This window comes from Rhinopithecus bieti, unplaced genomic scaffold, assembly GCF_001698545.2.
Source record: "Rhinopithecus bieti isolate Rb0 unplaced genomic scaffold, ASM169854v2 scaffold_57691, whole genome shotgun sequence".
Lineage (NCBI taxonomy): Eukaryota > Metazoa > Chordata > Mammalia > Primates > Cercopithecidae > Rhinopithecus > Rhinopithecus bieti.
Genome location: NW_016824383.1, coordinates 3,311,940 through 3,334,550, shown reverse-complemented (window position 1 = coordinate 3,334,550; position 22,611 = coordinate 3,311,940). Strand labels below are relative to the sequence as shown.

The following is a 22,611-nucleotide window of genomic DNA, read 5'->3' as shown; positions in this document are numbered from 1 at the left end:
TTTTTTGAGATGGAGGCTCGCTCTGTCGCCCAGGCTGGAATGCAGTGGCCGGATCTCAGGTCACTGCAAGCTCTGCTCTCCGGATTTACGCCATTCTTTTGCCTCAGCCTCCCGAGCAGCTGGGACTACAGGCCCCTGCCACCTCGCCCGGCTAGTTTTTTGTATTTTTTAGTAGAGACGGGGTTTCACCGTGTTAGCCAGGATGGTCTCGATCTCCTGACCTCGTGATCCGCCCGTCTCGGCCTCCCAAAGTGCTGGGATTACAGGCTTGAACCACTATAGATGTTGTCACAGATTTTAAATTTTAGCCCAACTATAATGAAAAGCCCTTAGTGCCACTGAAGCAAGGGCACTCAAAATATAAAATATTACTGATCTCATGGAATATCTGTACTTATCTAACTTGACAAAGTTCTAATAGATGCCTCAGACATTAAAAAAAAAAACTTGGAAAATTGTCTAATATACCCACCAAGCAGATATGTATTGATGCCTTTTATCTGCTTGGTTGGTATACTAGATGATATCAACAAAGGCAGAGAAAAAAATTAACTAAAAGGGCCACAGCATAGACATTACAATGTAACTGATAAAATTAGTGTCACTTTTCAATAAAAATTTTGGATACAGTTTAAAATGCTAATTCTAGCATATAAAATAGACCTTTAGCAAGTTTATACTTATTAAATCAATACATATTTGTAAATTTTTATTTAAAGAATATGGAATAAGTTAAAATTCATTAACTATTCTTGCTGTTCAAGGCACTACAAAACTATTATTCTATCCCAACATAAAGAAACATCTAAGAAACTTAGTAATTGTACTTTTGTAATTGAGTTAGGAATTATGACAGTGTGATGATCAAGTTGTAAGATGCAGCAATTGAAAAACTCCTATACTATTTATTGAAAGAAGAGAATCTGGAGAGAAGAGAAGATGGGGGGAAAAAAGTCCCATTGAAAGTGTCACAAAAATTTGATGTTCATAGTATTATTAAACAACTGTGGAAAATATTTCCAAAAGTAAAGTTACATAAAAAGTACCTGCAAAACCTGACAAGTCAGCAGAAAGTGATGAACCACTTGAGCTTTCAATAACTGCTTAATATTAAACATCTGCTGGTGGTGATCTGCTCTGATGAGGACTTCTAGAGCCGCTAACAAAGTTTCCCAAACACCTTGCTGAGGAGATAAACACACACCAATAAGCACATATGTACTGAAAATATGCAGCATGCTTTTTGGAAGACACACAACGTGCAACAATTTAACATTGTATATATATTCAGTATCAAAGACTACATGTCTGCAAAAAGCCAATGTCAAAATTTATTCCCTATTATTTTTTGTTGCCAGTAGGCTATTTCTAAATAGCTATGTTGAATGCAGTATTGTATTAGGTGCTTTCCTACATTACCCTTTCTGTGGCATTAAATGTATTTTCAAAAGATGAATTATCAAGAGGGATTGTTCAAATTAGAGAAGCATACACATTACCAACATTATTGTTTTTAAATAATTTATGTTCAAAGAGTGTTGTTAAAAATGTATACATTTCAATATCAATCTGCATATGCAGCATTTAACCAAATAATTTTAGAGCAAATCGTACTAAATCAAAAAGTCATGGACAATGTGAAAATTCTGCATTTTTAATTTACTTTCAAGTTCAAATAATAGAATTCTCTGCATGATTACAAACTATACACTTCAAAGAGTAGTTAGCATCCTTTGACAGTGCCTTAAAATGCTTCTCCCATATTGAATCAATCTTAACTTGTCCATAATACTAGAGAAAAAAAGAGACCTTATACTGATAACTAATATTGAAAGATAACCTTCCCTTCATCTTATCATCCTAAGTGACCTTTCAATAAACCTTTTAACAAAAAGCAAAATTAACTGGCCTGGGTTGCAGAGCCTACTATTTCTCCTGCCATTATCTGGCAAGAATGAACCAAGATATTGATAGACTTAATCATACTCTTCTACCCAGGGTCTCTCTCTTTCTAAGATAGAGCCAAGATGTTCTAAAAGAAAAAGCCAAGTGAAAACCAGAAGACAAGGCAGCCAAAGTATGAAAACATGATTCAATCTGAAAAGTAGTACCAAGATAAAATAGTGCCAACGTAAACAAATAGCAACAACAAAAAAAGAAAAACCAGACTTAGTTCAAAAACAATTAATTACGTAAGAAAACCTTATTTCAAATTCATAGAAGCAATATGTGTCTTATCACTATCAAATTCAATTTAAAAATGCTTCTTTTAAAATCAAACAACCCCACATTTGCCTGCTCTTTGAAGCACTTGGTCCAACTTTGTCCAAGTTAGATTTTCCAAACTGCAACTGAGCATATTCTTTATTACACATTTATACTGCTTTTGATCCAATTTGTTTACATATGCTATCCCCGTAATTATTTGCTTTCTCCCTGCAATATTACACATATTTTTTTTTTTTTGAGACGGAGTCTCGCTCTGTCACCCAGGCTGGCCAGATCTCAGCTCACTGCAAGCTCCGCCTCCCGGGTTTACGCCATTCTCCTGCCTCAGCCTCCCGAGTAGCTGGGACTACAGGCGCCCGCCACCTCGCCCGGCTAGTTTTTTGTATTTTTTAGTAGAGACGGGGTTTCACCGTGTTAGCCAGGATGGTCTCGATCTCCTGACCTCGTGATCCGCCCGTCTCGGCCTCCCAAAGTGCTGGGATTACAGGCTTGAGCCACCGCGCCCGGCCCCATTACACATATTTTAATCTATCTATCTTATCTATCTTCTATTTTTTAGATCTGAAAGTAAATATTTACTCAGAGTGAGAAAAGGAATCACAACAAATCACAAAGTTTAAAAACTGAAAAGTACCATGAATACCACAAAATCCAGAAACATGGTAATAGTTAGTTGGCTGTTGGACATGCCTTTCAAAATACTTTTCTCTGTTTTGTGGCTGCATACTCTTTAATTGCCTCTTCATATAACAACAATTTTGTAATATAATTTTCTATAGGAAGAATAGAAAATTCTCTTTCCTCTAGCATATCTGAACTAAAATTATTTTTGTTACTAATAGATTAGAAAAGGTTTTGTGTTTTTTTTTTGTTTTGCCAGGTGTGGGGGCTCACGCCTGTATCCCAGCACTTTGGGAGGCCAAGGCGGGAGGATTGCTTGAGCTCAGGAGTTTCAGACCAGCCTGGGCAATACAGTGAGACTTCATCTCTACAAAAAAAAAAAAAATTAAAAATTAGCCAGGCATGGTGGTGCACACATGTAGTCCTAGCTACTTGGGAGGCTGAGGTAGGAGGACCGTTTGAGCCTGAGAGGCAGAGGTTGCAGTGAGCCAAGATGGCGCCACTGCACTTTAGCCTGGGTGACAGTGAGATCCTGTTTCAAAAAAAAAAAGGAGTCTTTTTTCAACCTCACAATTCATTATTGGTAATGTGTAAATTTTTAGGGACTGTTGGCAAGTTGGGAAAAACCATTTTTTAAAAAATTCTAAAGGTACATATATTCTGAATTGCTCCATAAATAATATTTGATGATAATCTTGTTATATTCTAATTAGTTCTAGACAATCCAGTTTTCTTTTCTTGCAAAATTACCAATACCTACTAGAACCCTGCCACACTTAGAGCAAACAGTCTACACTAGAACTAAGAAGCTGTATGAGCCTATACCATTAAGACTGCTTAAAACTGGGGCAGAAAGGAAACAACCCTATACTCATTCCCTGACTGGGTCCTTGTGAAGACCAGACCAGCCATTCTAGGTGCTGAGATGTAGTGCCTACATCTAAGATCAATCTATGTTGCTTACTTTATACTTATGATGAAGCCTTATCTCTAACTCCTGGCCAGCGTGGCTCCCCTAGTTAGAATTGTATCCATTTCCCTCTCCTGGACCTGACTCCCCTGACTCTTAGCAGGCTCCCCTTTCAGAGTTTATGGTAAATGCAAGCCTTCAACTAATCCAAATAAGCTCATATGTTCCTAACTGACTGCAGTATTCTTAACCAGCTCAAGTTTGATTTTGACTCTCCAGCTCAGTGTTCCCCATGGCTGTTCAAAACTTTGCATGGGAAATAAGTGCCAGATTTCCATTTATAATTAACATTACATTGAAGTAATTATTTCCTTCAGAATAATGATTAGATAAATATTTAAAAGAATATGCTGGCTGGGGGTGGTGGCTTATGTGTATAATCCCAGCATTTTGGGAAGCCAAGGCAGGCAGATCACTTGAGCTCAGGAGTTCAAGACCAGCCTGAGCAACATGTGTGAAACCCTGTCTATACCCAAAATACAAAAACTTAGCCAGGCATGGTGGCACACATCTGTGGTCCCAGCTACTTGGGAGGCTAAGGTAGGAGTATCATCTGAGCCTGGGGGTGGAGGTTGCAGTGAGCCAACATCACGTCACTGCACTCCAGCCTGGGCGAAAGAGTAAAATTCCGTTTCAAACAAAACAAAACAAAACAAACAAACAAAAAAAAAGAGTACACGCTTCTATTCACAGTAGCTAAAATGTGGAAACAATCCAAGTATCTCTAAACTGATGAATGGATGAGCAAAATGTGGTAAATATATAGAATGGAGTATTATTCATTCTTAAAAAGGAAATTTGAACATATGCTACAACACAGATGAGCCGTGAAGACATTATGCTAAGTGAAATAAGCTAATCACAAAAAGACAAATACCATATGATCCTACTTATATGAGATCCTTAGTCAAAAGTAGAATGGTGGTTTCCAGGGGCTAGAGGAAGAGGGGGAACAGGGAATTACTGTTTAAAGGGTACAAAGTTTTGGTTTTACAAAACAAAAAAGATTTACAGAGATGGATGGTGGTGATGGTTGGACAACACTGTAAATGCACTTAATGCCACTGAACTGAAACTTAAAAATGCTTAAGATGGTAAATGTTGTGTTATATGCATTTTATCACAATAAAAAATAGAAAAAAGTACATATTACATGCCTCTGCTTTATTCCATATCTTCCAGTCAAGCAATAGTTCCTCTAACAGCTTAACATCTTGGATTATGGCATTAGAGTCTACATCCAACTTAAACTCTCCATTCTCATTCATATAAATAATATCTTCACCACAGCATCCTTCGAGAAGGGTCTATAGAAAATTAGCATTAATATAAGATGCGTTAGTAATTGGTTAATCAAAAAGTTCAACAGAAACATTAAGCTTTCAATTTTAGCAATCATTAAATTCAAAGGAAAGCTAGTAAATAATTCAACACTTCACGCAATATCTTTAACTTGTTTTGTAAAACAATTCAGATAAATAGAAAATTCCAAACTTACAAATATTTTTAAGTGAGTACTCAGGTTCAAACATGGAGTAAAACAAACAGCACTCATTTTTTATGTTTTAAATTGAATTAATCTTCTATTAGGCTTTAAAACCTTTTCAAAAAAGTAGTAAGGATTCATGCCACCAATGTATGGATCTTGCAATTTAAAGAAGTAGGGGTGGGGGCAAGGGTAGAGAAATCATCTTTTGCCTTAGTACTAGAAGTCTCAGAGAGAAATATTTTCACAATGTTACCAAATGCTTTTATCTAGAAAAGTATTTAAATATATAATGATAGCGGGATAATAAAAATGAGCACGAATATCTGTGACTTTAAAAACTAACTTTGTAGCAGCAGTGCCTAATGGAATGGTATGCCTCTAGGTGCCTAGAGAACTGGGTTCTCTGCCATAATGGTGGGGGCTAAAGCAAAGATCTTATCAATCTATGGAATGAGGGGACAGCATGGGAGATATCTATGGCCCACCCAGATCTAAAATTCAATGAGTTTTTTCTTTCTTTTAAAAAATGCTTTTAAAAAAAGAAAATGTAATTATTTAAATGATAAAAGAACTAGAAGAGTACCTTAGTTTTATTAACTATACACTAATAAGTTTCCTCCATTTTCTTCAGGAATAACTGAAACACAAAACTATTATTGGAAGACTTTGATGACGAGATGAGTATCACTGCATATGAAACTATAAGAATAAATTTTATGAAGACATACCTTCAAAATGTAAAACCCAACAATGCATTTTTGTTTGATCAACACCTGATGAATCATAGAAAGTCCATTACAATTTTCTAATTCATGCACTCTTTGTTGGTTGTATTTAATTAATGAGAGTATAACTCGCAGTGCTAATGCTTGAGTTTCTTCACAGCTACTGAGTTCAACGACCTAAAAAAAAATGGGTGGATATAGTTTTCTCCCAATTTGCTGAGAGTAAAAATTTAACATGTATAATCTTCCACTATGTAACATCAATCCAGTAGTTTCTACAAAGTAATTTTTTAATGCTCATACTCTACCTATTTAAGGATTGTGAATAAACAAAACTGAGAGTAAGGCATAAATTCCATGTTCTATAGTCTCTTACATATGCTATAGTATACAATGACATGAACAATCTTAGTGGTCAGTAGCATTTTATAACTAGTGATCTAAAGTGTCATACGTTTTTGATAAATTAGTCAACAGACAAACAGGCTCTGCACTATGTGGTAAGGGAGATAAAAAGAAGTAAAATACATGATACTTGTTTCCAATGGGGTCTACTTTTCTGTCAAAGAGATAAGAGGCTAAAAACCACACGTTGTGCCTTGTACTTCAATTTACTTCAACCAACACTTTCTGACAACTACTATATACATAAGAAACACATACTTATTATCATGCTGAAGGCCAAAGAAGAAGGAGACAATAGGTATGCCAGGAGAGCACAGAAACCATTCTGACCCCTCTCTGCTTGGTTTAGGGGAAGGCTACACAGAGATAAGATGGCCTCGGAAGAGAGCCAAATCCTGGAAAGCAGGAATAAAGGGGTGGCTGGGGGCAGGGCACAGCCAGGAGAAGGGTAAAGCCTAAACTGGAAGTTCAGAGTACATCTAGGAAGCTGCAGGTTGCCTCTTTGGCTGGATTGTAGAGACCAGGCTCACAAGGCAGGTTATGCATGTAAGGATTTTAAGGACACTGAATTTTATTTTTGTAGGGGAAAGGGAAGGATACTGAACAAGGTTTCTAAGTTTTAGACTTAGAAACATACTTTAAAAGTCTTACTGGCAAGATACTAAACATATAAAGATAAAAATGTAAACATTTTATCTAAGATCCAATCTTTATGTAACTAACAAAATTATATTCAATACCTTGATGAAAGAGAAGAAAACAAGGACATACATTTTGAAACTATACAGTGGTACAAAAGAGCACAAAATATTGGTGAGGAGTTAAAGGGCTTTTGATTTTAAAACACTAGGAGAGAATCTATTCAACTAGACAGTAGATTTAAAAAATACGAAAAAGGAAGAGGTGAAGAAGAAAAGACAGATTACAAAGCATTGGGGATCAAATGCTAACAAAATATTTGTAAGAACCCTAACAACAACAAATGCTGATATGCTTCTTATTGCAAAATTAATCAAAGATGCTTCCATTAAAGAAAACTAGATAGGGAGACTATGAAAACCTGACAATGTTGCAGAAGTTATACTTCGGGATAAAATGAAGATGGCATTCCGAGGATGAAGGAAGATCAAAGCTGCTTTAATTAAACAGGGACGTGGACCCAGAGGAAGTAGAAATGATTTTTACCAAAGTGAGACTATTTGTGCTCCCAATATAGGTTTCAGCAATCCCTGAAATAGTCTATAATTACTGTCTACTCTGCATCAGGACAGATAATTAAATGATTTATTCTAAAATGGTACGTATGGCCTGAGTCAAACTTTATATTTCTCCTTTTTGAAAAAACTCCAAACCCAAACAAATTAAAGTTTTGTTGTTTTTTTTAAAAAAAAATACTTGCTGACCCTTAGTTTTTTCCTACGCATTGGAAACATTTAAGGAATAAAAGCTTCATAAATTTATTTTAAAAGTATCCTCCTTTCCATTTAAAATCTTGTACATTTAACACTTAATTGTACTAATTGCATTTTGGTTAATAGAAAACTTCTAAAATATTCATAAATTAGAAGAAACCTGAATCATCTATGGCTGAAAGCTTAATAACATATTTAATATGTAATTTTTTATCTTAAAAGTTTAATATAGTTGAGTGTAGCTTTTTCGTGTGGTCCAAAAGAAATCCTTTAATTTATCAACAATAAATAAGTAATTTCTCTTTAGACAAAACTATAACCAGTGATTCTTACCCTAGCAAAGAGAAAAACAAATACACCAGTTCCACCAATTTCGTGCAGAATGCCTTGAATGGTTTTATATTCAGTAGGTTGAAGATTCTTTAGATGATGAGGTCCTAATAAGATGCTCTGAACTTCTTTTGAGCTGAAGGGTCTTTGAGAGAGTTGGGTTTTCATTTGACCTTTAAGTCTAATCACCGGCTCATAGATGGTGTACTGAGCAGGACAGTAAGTTGTATAAACAACTGAAAGACTTTCCTGAAACACAAATATTTTCATTCAGTAATGACACAAAGTTTAAAATGCAAGCTATCAACTAGCAAGTAAGTATTTCAAAGTGAAAACACACTCAACTGATCCTTTTCTTTGTTTAGAAAACAGCTACTATACTAAACAAAGATAAACATTAGAAGCAAGGCTGTTTCCCACAAAGCAAATGATCAGTGATTTATTTAGCAGTGATCAATTGTATAGATCACACCAAGGTTGAGAAGGATTCCAGCTTTGCTTGGTTTAGAATAAATTAAATTATGCTATTACTACTAATATCAACTAAGTCTTAAACCACACTTATTACACACCAGGCACTATTCTAAGCACTTAAAAATATTGGGAACTCAGGGTCAGGTCAACTTTTCTGAAATTTTTGCTTTGCATTTGCTCATGGGCTGACTATTTATTTAAAAGCAACTCTAAACTAGATCTTTCTTTCTACTGGAATAAAATTTCAGATTGTCAATGGTCAGCACACCTAACTAAAATAAAATAGAACTTCAAATATTTCTCCCAGGCAAAGGATAGTTTCCATCAGTGTGTGGCCCCCGTCAAGACTCTCTAAACTATTTTAAAAATTAAAGTTAATTTTAAATGCAGAATGTATGTTTTTCTTAGAGACAGGGTCTCGCTCTGGCACCCAGGCTGGAGTGCAGTGGCATGACCATAGCTCACTGTAGCCTTGAACTCCTAGGCTCAAGGGCTCCTCCCACCTCAGTCTTCCAAGCAGCTAGGACTTACAAGCACCTGCCACCACATCAATTTTTTTTGTTTGTTTGTTTTGTTTTGTTTTGTAGAGACATGGTCTTGTTATGTTGCAGGTTAGTCTCAAACCCTTGGCCTAAAGTGACCCTCCTGCCTGTGCCTCCCAGAGTGCTGGGATTATAGGTATGAACCTTGGTGTCTGGCCCATAGTGTACTTTAAGGTGGTTTTAGTGGTAGTGGATGCCAAACTCAGGCTCAGGAAATCATATAGATTCAGTGTCTTCTCTCAGAACTGGATGGGGGCCTTGTGCTTTGATATTTATTTATTTATTTATTTATTTATTTATTTTATTTATTTCCAAGACGGAGTCTTGCTCTGTTGCCCAGGGTGGAATACAGTTGCATGATCTCAGCTCACCGCAGCCTCTGCCTCCTGGGTTCAAGCAATTCTCCTGCTTCAGCCTCCTGAGTAGCTGGGATTACAGGCATGTGCCACCACACCCCGCTAATTTTTTATTTTTAGTAGAGATGAGGTTTCACCATGTTGGCCAGGCTGGTCTCAAACTGGCTGGTCTTGAACTTCTGACCTCGGGATCTGCCTGCCTCAGTCTCCCAAACTGCTGGGATTACAAACATGAGCCACTGTGTCTGGCCTGAGGTTTATTTATGACCCACAGCAATCAGACAATCAGACATGCCATCCAGTGTATCTGTGCACCAGCTAAACCAATTATACTCTCTGTTGTGTATGATTATGCTGGAAAAGCAAAGTTTCAAACCTGCAGTAGTTTCAATCAGAGATCTGACACCACACTCTGACATGAGGGTACCATTTCTTTTTTTTCTTTCTTTTTTTTTTTTTTTAGACGGAGTTTCACTCTTGTTGCCCAGGCTGGAGTGCAATGGTGCATTCTTGGCTCACTGCAATCTCCGCCTCCTAGGTTCAAGCGATTCTCCTGCCTCAGCCTCCTGAGTAGCTGGGATTACAGGTGCCTGCCACCATGCCTGGCTAGTTTTTGTATTTTTAGTAGAGACAGAGTTTCACCATGTTGGCCAGACTGGTCTCAAACTCCTGACCCGAGGTGATCCGCCTGCCTCGGCCTCCCAAAGTGCTAGGATTACAGGCATGAGCCACCGCACCCGGCCAAGGGTACCCCTTCTCCCTGACCATTCTTTCACAAACTTGTAACTCCCAAATCACTAAATCGGGCTTAAAGAATTTGCTCTCTAAAAATAGTTTTCACATAAAACCCTCAGAATTTTCATTCATGATAATTTATGTTGAGTTTTGTAACTTATATGACCTATATACCGTTCAGGAAAAATAAAAGGATTAGGGAAATTTTTCTATGAAAACAAATGCATTAACCGAAAACTACTGAGTTAAAGTTATTACTTGAACAAACATCTATGTGAGCTCCTCAATCTCCCTAAGGCAGAGGTTCTCAAAGTGTGATCCTCAACCAGCATCAGCATCACCTAGGAACTTATTAAAAATGTAAATTCCAGGGTCACACTTCAGACCTAAGACATCAGAAGCTCTGGACCAGCAATCTATATTTTAACAAGCCCTCTGGATGATTCTGGTGCACACTCAGGTTTGAGGAACCATTTCCCTAAAGGATGTTTTCTTAATGGTGAGACATTTAGGATAGGATCATTCTTTGTTGTATAACAGTGTTCATGTACTGTAGAACATTTAGCATCCCTGGCCCTTACTACCCAATAATTACTGACAACCACATCTACCCTCCCCACAACTCAACAACAACAACAACAAAATACATTCCAAAACAGTAGTCTCCTTCAAGTAGGAAATATCTGTACTTCTCACAAGAAGCAAGAGAAAGAGGAACCCAGTTTCATGGCCAGATCTACCAGATTTTAGTAGATTTTCTAAGACTATGAAGGCTCAGTTTTCTAGTTGCTGTAACAAAAAACTTCACCACTAGCTCCTAAATTGTATACCAGTAGAACAAAATACTGGAATAATATATAAAAATCAATAGAGTCTCATGTAAGCAGAATTAGCAATACTTTGAAAGCAAAATTCCTATTCGTACTGATATTAAACAATACATTTTTTAGGCCAGGCATGGTGGCTCATGCCTGTAATCTCACCATTTGAGGGGCTGAGATGGGAGGATCGCTTGAGGCCAGGAGTTTGAGATCAGTCTGGGCAACATAGCGAGATTCCATCTCTACAAAAATTTAAAATTAGCCTGGTGTGGTGGTGCCTGACTGTAGAACCAGCCACCTGGGAGGCTGAGGTGGGAGGATCATTTGAGCCTAGGAGTTCAAGGCTGCAGTGAGCTATGATCACACCACTGCACCCAAGCCTGGGTGACAGAGTGAAATCCTGTCTCTTAAAAAAAAATAAATAAATAAAAATTAAAAAAGAGTAGGTTTTCTAAGACCTGAATATACATAACTAAAACTAACATTATAAATGGGTATTATTTATTTATAAGTATGGAAAGAAAATATAATGAGCAACATTTTTTAGGAGTATGTCAAACTAACAAGTGTTATTTTCACTGTATCATAAACATTTTTCCTGAATAATTAGTAGGTATAAAATAAACTAAACTGATAAACTTTTTATAGAAATATAATTTCAAGGAAATGGAGACATAAATATAAAACCTGAAACAAATTTTGAAAGAAGGTCAAAGCGTTTCAATTTTTTTCAGAAAAAAACATAATTCTAAGATAAGACACATAGGAACCATATGAAAATCTTTAGAAATCTAATTCATAACTATACATTTCAATAAATACACCTAAATACAGTTGTTACTATAAAATTAAAACTTATAAAATTAAAACTTACAATTAAGAGACCAATATCCACATCTTTCTTGGTCATAAAAAGTTCTCTGATTTGTTCACATCGCAAAATTTCTTTATTAATATATTTGGAGTAGTCATTCACCGGCTTGCCATACTTACATGGCATTACAGATGTATGGTTGGGCCCACAAGCATACAGATAAAAGGCCTCTTGTGAACCAACCTTAGCTCCTGAATAGCAGAAAAATAAAGTTAGTTATTTAAAACACTCTAACCAGAATTTTTCATAAAAAGCAAGAAACCACGAGTTATTTTTTTTAGCCAGATTCTTTCAGCTGTTCACTATATTTTATGAAATTGATAAAGCCTCAATTTCCAAATTGGTGTAATGAGAAAATAACCTATGCCAACTCTGATGGAAGATGAATTAATGTATATAAAGTTAATCGTGAAGCTTTTAATTAAATCATAATATTTCTATTTGCTCCTTAGCCAGAAAACAGGTTTTCTGATTTATNGTACTTATTAAACACAAGTAAAGGAACAGAGATAGATATTTTAGCCAGGTTAATTTACTTAGTTTAATACTTGTCAACTGAGAAAAAAATTGGAAATGTTTCAAAGGAAAAAATCTCACTCTGTTGCTCAGGTTGAAGTGCAGTGGTGCAATCATGGCTCACTCACCATTGAAGAGAAGCAAATTTCCCAGGTCCCATTTTCCAGCCAACTGCAAAAACTCTTCTTGGGATGATAAACAATGGCCAATCATGCAAAATGTTTTATTGCTATCAGATGACAAACTTGTTTTCCTTGGAAGCACAAAATCCAAAGTAACATCAGGCTTCCTACATTAAAAACAAAGTTAAAGCAATGACTTTAGGAAGTACTAGTACTAAGTATTTTTAAAGCATGAATATTTAACAATAGGGAATTCTTCAACAATTTTCTTGGGTCATTACCAGCTGGCACTGGGGCACGAGAGGAGGGCTAATTGTTTGTCTCTTGGTCAAAGGTGCTGCAGAAAGAGGGGAGCCAAACAGAGATACTTGATGATCCCACAGCAGGCCATGGGAAATGTGATGAGATATTTGCTACAAGTTTTCTCTGCCATTTGACTTCTGCATGTGCACATTCCTGGTTTACAGATACAAACCAACCACCTCCCCTTAATTTTGCCAAGAAGTCTTCCATCTTGACAAACAATTCCAAAAATTGGAATCCATAACATTCCAAAAATGTTATGTCATCTATGAGGCCTCTGAAAACTAATCAGTAAAAACATAACTTCTTCAAAATTTCTTCTGTCTAGCCACTGAAATGTCAATGCTTTCTGCATTTTCTGTTTTCTTAATGCTAAGTGATTACGCAGCTTTTGATTAGTCTCTTTTGCTTCATGGATAACGGTGAAGGAATGCTTACAAAAGACAAGAGTTCTGGCAAAGGCAAAATAAGGCTTTCTCACAGAAAGACACACAAAGCAGGGAGGACTTCATCAACTAGTGAAACCACAGAGCTCTACCCCTAGTTTAGGAATGTTTTAAACTCCATTTTAAGATAATGAGGATAATCTATAAAGGCAAAGTCTAAATAAAATTTGTAAGATGAAGACAGGATAAGCTAACATGGGTAGCTCTTAATGAGAAATCCAACTTTGTACATATTTATTTTAAAAGTTTTGCCTAAGGCTCTCTGTTTCACATGTAACAGATAAACCTAACTATTTTCATGTTTTTTTTTTTAAATAAAGGAAAGATGTGAGATACGTTCAATGACACACTTCTCCTTGACCAAATAAATGGCTGTGACTGAAACTCCTCTATCGCCATCTAGTGGCATTATGACTTAAAATAGTTTTAAATTTTTTATTTTAAAAAAATAAGAGTGTTTCAATGAGAACACATGGACACAGGGAGGGGAACATCACATACCAGGGCCTGTCGGCAGGTGTGGGGGCAAGGGGAGGAAGAGTATCAGGACAAATACCTAATGCACGTGGGGCTTAAAACCTAGATGATGGCTTGATAGGTGCAGCAAACCACCATGGCACATGTATACCTATGTAACAAACCTGCATGTTCTGACATGTATCCCAGAACTAAAGTAAAATGAAAATATAACAATAAAATAATAATAAAATAGTGTTTTTAAGGGTGAAAGAAAACCTACTGCAGGATGAATGCAAAATGAATTAAACAAATATTAAGTATCTACTATGTGCCAAATATTTCCGTCATATTTGTAAGCTGTTAATAACAACTAATAGAAAGTATTAACTCATTTTCAGTATTGTTACCTTATTTTAAAAGGCCTTTTCAAACGTACTCTTTTAGAAATTCTTTTTTTTTTTTTTTTTTTTTAATTGAGACAGGGTCTCGCTCTGTCACCCAGGCTGAAGTGCAAGGGTGCAATCATGGCTCACTGTAGCCTTGACTTACTGGGCTCAGGTGATTCTCCTGCCTCAGCTTCCCAAGTAGCTGGGACTATAGAGGTATGCATCACCATGCCCAGCTAATTTTTTTATTTTTAGTAGAGACAGGGTTTTTCCATGTTGCCCAGGTTGGTCTTCAATTCCTGGGCTCAAGCAATCCTTCTGCCTCAGCCTCTCAAAGTGCTGGGATTACACGCATGAAGCACCATGCCTGGCCTAGAAATTATTCTATAGCTTATAAGGTGATGAAGATATTATAGCACCAAGTTTAAGTCAACAGAATAAAATATTTGTTCTTGGTCACTTGCTCTGTTAACCAATGAAATTAACTTGTGCCAAATGGCAAACAATTCTCTCAAAGGAATGTAGACCTAAGTGGGTGGGTAAAAAAACAGAGTGATGTGTGACTCAAGTGACTATGCTTACTAATTTTCAGACTGTCCACAATAAAAATCTAATCTCTCATTCTGAACATGTCTAATAGTTAGTTTATGGTTCCTATACCTGTCAGTTGACATAATTCAGAAAAAGGCTGCAGGGGCAGTAAAGCATAGGGTTTGAAAACATGGGCCCTCCCTAGGGTCAGAGTTTAGGTTAAACTTTCAGCTCTATCCCTTACTTGTGGCATGAGTTTGGGCAAGTCACTCAAGGTCTCAGTTGCCTTATCTGTAAAATTTGGATAATAATATACCTACTTCACAGTATTGCTGGGAGGATTAAATGAGGTAATCTGTATAAAGTGTCTAATGCAGTGCCTGGCACATGTTGAAAGTTTAAGAAATTGAGAGGAGAGTGTCTAGGAGGAGAAAGGGGCTCTCTACTTACAACTCCAGCCCCAGCTCTATCTAATTTAACTGTAGGTTCTGGAAACAAATTTGCTGATTGGCTACAGCTGCCATGGCAGGTGTGACGATCGAGACTGTCACAGACTGTATTTTATTTGGAATATGGAACATGGAAATTAGGCTTCAATTACGTATTTTTACATTTTTTTTTTAACGAATACAACAAAACTGAACTCTTAATTTTATTTCCAAAGCATGTTCTTGCTTGTGGCGGACACCATGGACTATAAAGCAATTCACAAGCCCCTGTTCCCTGTCTCCCTCTATTATTGAGGCTGGACGGCTATAAGCAATCAATTGCTGCAGCCTCCTGCAGCGATGCCCTGTCCTCCACTTCAAACTGTCCTCCTCCCACCTGCACAGGGCAAGTTCCATCTCCTCCTTCAGGTCTCAGCTTTAATACCCTGTTCTTAGATAGGCCTTCCCTGATCCACCCATTGTTAAGTGTCAAACTTGATATTTTCTGTCTCAGGGTTTTAAAGCATGGGCCTCACAGTATTTGTCATCATTTGCAAATATTCATTTAATTGTGTTTGCTTGTTGTCTGATTCCTCACCAGACTGTGCCTCCAGGAAGGCAGGGAATGTGTCCATCTTGTTTACCACTGTCCCCCAGGCCTTATTAATATATCAAATGCTCAAAACACTCTGATTCTTCAATAAATGTGATGAATGAACAAATGAATGAACAAAAATAGGTTAATCTGTGTTAAGGGTATATGTTATTTCCATGGTCTAATCTACTTTGAGGGATTTTTGAGAGAATTATATTATGTATATAAAGCATCCAGCAAAAGATCTGCAACATAATAAGTATGCAATATATTATGTTCCCTTTGATTAAATCTAGACTTCTCAGCTTGGCATTCAAAGCCTGTTAAGTAGTCTCACCATGCCCATTCTTTTGTATTTCTCATTATTCAACTTAAACTCATCCAACCAGCTTAATCCTCTACCATGCTACATTACAGTTTCGAATTCTCATCTTCTTTCATGCTACTTCATTCAATACAATACTTCTCAATGCTTACAAATCGAAGATACCTTATAATTCCTACAGGCTAAAATTTTACATTACGATATTCCACAAGACGTTTCTTATTAACTTGGCTCACAATTATCCTATGTGGTAAAAATCATACAGTACTCTCCCTGAATCTATCACTTGGTATATGTCTAGCACTCTATCTGAATCTATCACCTTATACATAGGCTAGTCATTCTAATTTCTTTTGAAAGTCTAATTTAATTTAGGTATTAACCTTATTAGCCACTTAATTTAAATAATTATCATGGCTTCAGCTTTATAATATATAGGCTTGCGGGATGAAATTATAGATTCTATTCTTTCATATATAGTTATACATAAATGTCTAAATTTCTAGGTATCTGCATGCTCCCCAAACCCAAATATTAATTTTCAACAGTCACTTCTACAGGAGGCCTATTTTGCATGAAAATGACCAATAGGAAAAAAAAGTCCAACTCTGACAGATTTGTAAGTTAAAGTATAGTAAATTTTATTGTAGTAAAAACCTAGAATTTTCTGTAATCTGTTTCAGAAGTTATAGTAGACTAATGAAACGTTAACATTGTAAATGAGATTGACATGCATTTCCTCAAAATGCTTCCTACCTCTGTCCAGAGACCCATATGGAGATTTTCCCATGAATCTTCTTTTTCCCTTGGGGCTGCTGTAAGTAGGTGAGTACTAAATGTTGCCATTTGCTTGCGAGGAAAATATTCTCCTGTGATTCAACCTGTGCTAGTAAAACAGCTTTCATGTCATCATTTGAATCCATGCACACACTATAAAAAAAGAGAAAAGGCATAGGCTGAAAACATAAAAATTCTGACCTCAGTATTTAACACATATATAGTAACTATAATTCTAAATATTTAAGTAAGATTAAAAATCAGTTCTATTTTTTTTAAGTGCTTGAAAAGTCAGTAGGTCTTCGTTTTATACCATAAGCTACTTAGTTATTCTATTATTACCTCAATTCACAAACTGAAATACATTAGGTTCATTAGCTGGTAGTCATAATTTAGGCAATAATTTTCAGAATTCAGTTTGTAAAAATATATATATTACTACTATTTATATAGTCATCGCTCATTTAGAAATTACAATGTATTATTTGGTTCACAGAAAAATTAATATAAATGTCTAAATACCAGACTGTATTGGAGGTCTAATCTACTTTGTGGAATTACTGAAAGAATGAGGAGATAATGTACATAAGGCATCTAGTAATGTTTGTAACGTTTACAAGGTATGTATTCCTAAATAACTTACTGGTTTGTTTAGATTTGAGTTTTAGACAAATAGTATCATACTATTCATACTCAATACAAATAAAAGACCTGTATCTATACCACTTAATAAATGAGACAATATAAAAGGACAAGATGACAAGGAGAACCCAAGCTTATCAGGTAATGGCTATTAAATATATAACCCACATGGAAAACATATGTTTGTTAATAACACCTTAAGACCATTACAATCTGATAGAATATTTCCATAGAATAAGACTTCAATAAGTATTTGATCTAAAAATCTAACAGAGAATTAATGTATTTTATTTATTTATTTTTATTTTTATTTTGAGACAGTCTCACTCTGTCACCCACACCGGAGCACAGTGGCATGCGATCTGGGCTCTGCCTCCCGGGTTCAAGCGATTCTCCTGCTTCAGCCTCCCGAGCAGTTGGGACTACAGGCATGCACCATCATGCCTGGCTAATTTTTGCGGTTTTTGTTTGTTTGTTTTGTAGAGATCGGGTTTCACTATGTTGGCCAGGCTGGTCTCAAACTCCTGACCTCAGGTGATATGCCTGCCTTGGCTTCCCGAAGTGCTGGGATTACAGGTGTGACACCACACCCAGCTGAGAATTAATATATTTTAGACTTTACGGATTTTTGGATAGAATAATACACTATTACAAAAGTGGTATTAATAGCTGTTAGAATGTATATATTTTTAAATGAGACTTTTTGTTTTGCTATAATGAAATTTTATTAGCAGATTTCACATTAATGTCTCTTACATAAATTATTTAAATACATTATCTATTCATGGGAGGCTGAGGATAATCAATACCGAAAGATAAAACTGGCATTGTGGGGATCAGCCCACACTTGGATCATCAACGCTTTGGATCCCAGTGAAATTATATGAATACATCCTTCTTCTATGAGTCTTTCACCAGGATTTATGTACTCTGTACCTTCCGGTCTGTCGCTCCCTATAAGAAAAAGATGTTAACATGATCAGTAAAATGGTTCATAACAATTGAGTAGAAAAGTGAATTTACAGGAATACAAAGCACGTTTGTTCATTTGTAGTAGGTTACCTACCCAGAATGTCTGAGCCTGATCTGTTCTAAACAACCATATTTCCAGAGTATAGATGTTAACTCCAAAAAAGCACAAGGGATGAAAAATGGTAATTCAGTACTTTAAAAGTTGTTAAATGTTTAAAAATGTATAATAACTGAGGACAATTGTGGGCATAACCAGACTGCTATGTGACAACCTATTACAATGTGTACCAAGCTTCTTTCTTCAGCTGGATTGCGTCACTATGACTTCCCTGACCCTGGTCCAGGGAGCACACATCACTGTCAATGTGTGTTATTGTCTCACACTACCAAAAATCATTCTAGAATTATCACATGGCATGATTTTTTAAAATTTGAATTCATATTATAAATTTTAAGGAAAAACTCTAGTGTTTGAATATATTCATAATTTATATTCCCTGGTGAGTGGTCTTTGAATATAATTGCTAAGTGATTCAGAATCTCTAGTGTTTCTTTAAGGCAAGCTAGGGTAAATGCTTACAGGTTTGGGCTATCTGGTTATTCATCTTGACTCCTCTTTCTCATCTTTCAAAACACAGCACTACCTGAAGATGTATGATGATCTACTTGTCATTATAATACTTGTGACTTTATGTAAAGCTATGTTATATCATAATACAAAACGCATGTCCAAAGTTTCAGACTTTTAAAGAACACTACTGCTTACTAGACTGCATACATATTAGTTGCTATTTTTCAACAGGTAAAACCATGACCGATGTCAAAAAAAAATACTCCCCGTAGTGATGACAATAGAAAAAGAAGAGTTAAAGTAACTGATTATTTTGAGGCTACTGACCAAGATATAAGATGTATAGAGAACTCATATCTGACATGAAATTTTAAAAATGTTCCATACCAAATATGAACTTGTACAAATAAAACAGTAGGACAAAACCAGTGTGTACCTAGGAATTATAGAGTAGGAATACTACAAATATTTAACTTAATGCTCACAACCATCTTATAAGGTAAATATATATAGGGTGACAGAATTGAGGCACTGAGAGGTTAATTTGTCCAAAGGCATCAGTTAGAGGTAAAAGATGTGGTATCACAGCAAAATATTCTTTATCTCTCTTCAAAAATTTTTAGATATGTCTACTATTTTTAAGTGTTTATGCAAAATCATCTTTCTAAAATATGTTTTCTAATATATCCTTAAAATAAAAAATTAAGAAAAAACTTTCTAATATTTACTTTTCTCAGGTCACTATGTACATTTATTCATTTTATAAGAGACTGTTTACATTGAGATTGCCTCCATTAAAACATGAGAAGGCAATCTGCATAGCTTATAGTATAGTCAAGGCTCTGGAATTAAAAAAAGGTGGGTTTCAATTCCTTTCCATCACTTACCAGCTATATAATTTGGTCATGCTACTTAACTTCCTCTAAAAATACAGATAGTATGAGCACTTACTAACTTGTTAATATTAAAAATGTATATAGAAACAGCTGAGCAAAGAGACACACATACAGAAAGCACTCAATGCACATTAGATAGCATCATAATAAATATTATCACATGTAGAGCTATCAGTTCTTAGGTGGCAAAACTCAATCCACAACAGAAAATTCTAGTGAAGGCATAGTGTCCTAAAACAGAGGTTCCACTGGATGAGAAAGATTTGTGGAATGAAGAGCTAATTATAATGAATAATGAAAGATTTGTGGAATTGAGGCCTGCATCTCCATGTACATATAAAACCCTAAACATCTGTCTCATCCAGTCATTTCATTCATTCCATAGGCCTTAAGAATTATCCCACCTAATTCACTTTCCATCACCATAAACTGTTTTTCAATGAACAGTTTTTTTCTGCCCTAGTCATATGAGAAACAAGGTGCAGTATAACAGCAATTCTTCAGTTAAAGAAGGAACTGGAATGAAATTTATTCTAATGTTGGAGGATGGCTGATGCATTTAAACATTCTGTGACAGGAACTAGGGGAGGGTCACTGAGGTAAGACATGGCATGAGGAGGAGAACTTGAAATAAAAGAGAGAAGGAAGTTCACAGGCTGGATGCAGTGCCTCACACCTGTAATCCCAGCACTTTGATAGGCTGAGGCGGGCGGATCGCAAGGTCAGCAGATTGAGACCATCCTGGCTAACATGGTGAAACCCGTCTCTACTAAAAACACAAAAAATTAGCCGGGCGTGGTGGCACATGCCTGTAGTCCCAGCTACTTGGGAGGTTGAGGCAGGAGCATCACTTGAACCCGGGAGGCAGAGGTTGCAATGAGCCTCAAAAAACAAAACAAAACAAAAGCAGGTGGCTCACACCTGCAACCCTAACACTTTGGGAGGCTGAGGCGGGCAGATCACTTGAGGTCAGGAGTTTGAGACCAGCCTGGCCAACATGGTGAAACCCTATCTTTACCAAAAATATAAAATTAGCCAGGCATGGTGGCCGGCACCTGAATCCCAGCTACTCGGGAGGCTGACGCAGTAGAATCGCTTGAACCCAGGAGAAGGAGGTTGCAGTAAGCCAAGATTGCGCCATTGCACTCCAGCCTAGGTGAAACTCTGCCTCAAAAAAAAAGAGAAAGAAAATGAAATGCAGACTGTCTAACAGGGGCTGGGAAATAACAGAAAGAAAAGCAGCTATAGGGTTTTATCCTTTTCTAACATCAGGAGCCACCCTAATCCAGTAATGGGACCAGGAAAGAAGTTCCATAAGGAACTCTAGGGGCTGATGACCCCAGAAAAAGTTGTATATGTGGTGTTCCCTTCACCCCTATAGAAAACTGAAGTATCTGTAATGGAGATTCAAGGCTATATGACAACTCAGGCTTTGATAAGTCAGGACCTACCATCACTAAATAAGGCATTTAAGGTGAAGAACATGTTAACAGTGTTAAGAACACTACTACATTTTTACTGCTCAAGGAAAATTACAGTCTGAAAACTCTTCATGTACAAATCAGATAATCCTGTCATCATACCTGTACCATCAAAGCTGCTATCTGGTAAAATTAATGATTTGTTTCTTTTCTTTATTTTTTTTCCTTTTTCTGCAGTACTCTCAGCTTCATGGATACACTCCACATTAAACCACAGTGAAACACTGAAACCTTCTGATAGGTGTGGCCAGCAGTTTTGCCCCAGCAACGGCAGGTGGACTGGGGCTATGTGCCAAGATGAAAGCAGCCGATGGGGAAAACTCTCTCTATCAGCCTCTTTCTTGCTCCGTGAAACTCGTGCTCTTCTCAATAAACCCATGGCCTTACTGTTTAAAATCCCAGGATACTTTTGTGATGAAACACTGTTGCTTAGATTCGGAGTGTGCAGTAAAGGGAAGGTTAGATATTGTGAAGGGCTCATAGTAGTATCACTTTCAATAATTTTCAGAATACCTAGAAGAAGAATTTTCTAGAGAAAAGGAAAACAAATGAAACTTTCTAATCACGTAATAAAGTACATAATTATCTTGAAATTTACATTATAAATGAAAATACAAAACATACCCATACATATCAGTATTCCTTATTAAATACTTCTATCTCCACATCTTTAAAATTTCCATTTTTTCATAGCTGAGATAAATATGAAACAGATTCATCTTTTTTTTTTTTTTTTTTTTTTTTTTTTTTTTTTTTTTTTAAAGACAGGTCTCGGTCCCGGGCGCAGTGGCTCAAGCCTGTAATCCCAAGCACTTTGGGAGCCGAGACGGGCGGATCATGAGGTCAGGAGATCGAGACCATCCTGGCTAAACATGGTGAAACCCCCGTCTCTACTAAAAAAAAATACAAAAACTAGCCAGGCGAGGTGGCGGGCGCCTGTTAGTCCGCTTACGCGAGGAGGCTGAGGCAGGATGAATGGCATAAAACCTGGGAGGCAGAGCTGCAGTGAGCTGGGATCCGGCCCACTGCACCAGCCTGGCGACAGAGCGAGACTCCGTCTCAAAAAAAAAAAAAAAAAAAAAGACCAAGGAGTCTCACTCTGTCGCCCAGGCTGGAGTGTAGTGGCGTGATCTCGGCTCACTGCAACCTCTGCCTCCCAGGTTCAGGCTATTCTCCTG

General features: G+C 36.7%; 1 protein-coding gene across 1 annotated transcript in view; it reads right to left on the bottom strand.

Moving 5' to 3' along the window:
* The window catches only part of LYST (lysosomal trafficking regulator), a 212,151-nt gene that overhangs the window by 107,555 nt on the left and 81,985 nt on the right, over positions 1-22,611 (bottom strand). The window contains 9 exon segments of the mRNA XM_017862282.1: positions 1,047-1,184; positions 4,978-5,127; positions 6,038-6,211; positions 8,185-8,430; positions 11,984-12,174; positions 12,628-12,788; positions 16,851-17,024; positions 18,323-18,467; positions 21,536-21,962. Coding sequence (XP_017717771.1) covers positions 1,047-1,184; positions 4,978-5,127; positions 6,038-6,211; positions 8,185-8,430; positions 11,984-12,174; positions 12,628-12,788; positions 16,851-17,024; positions 18,323-18,467; positions 21,536-21,962 — 1,806 coding nt within the window.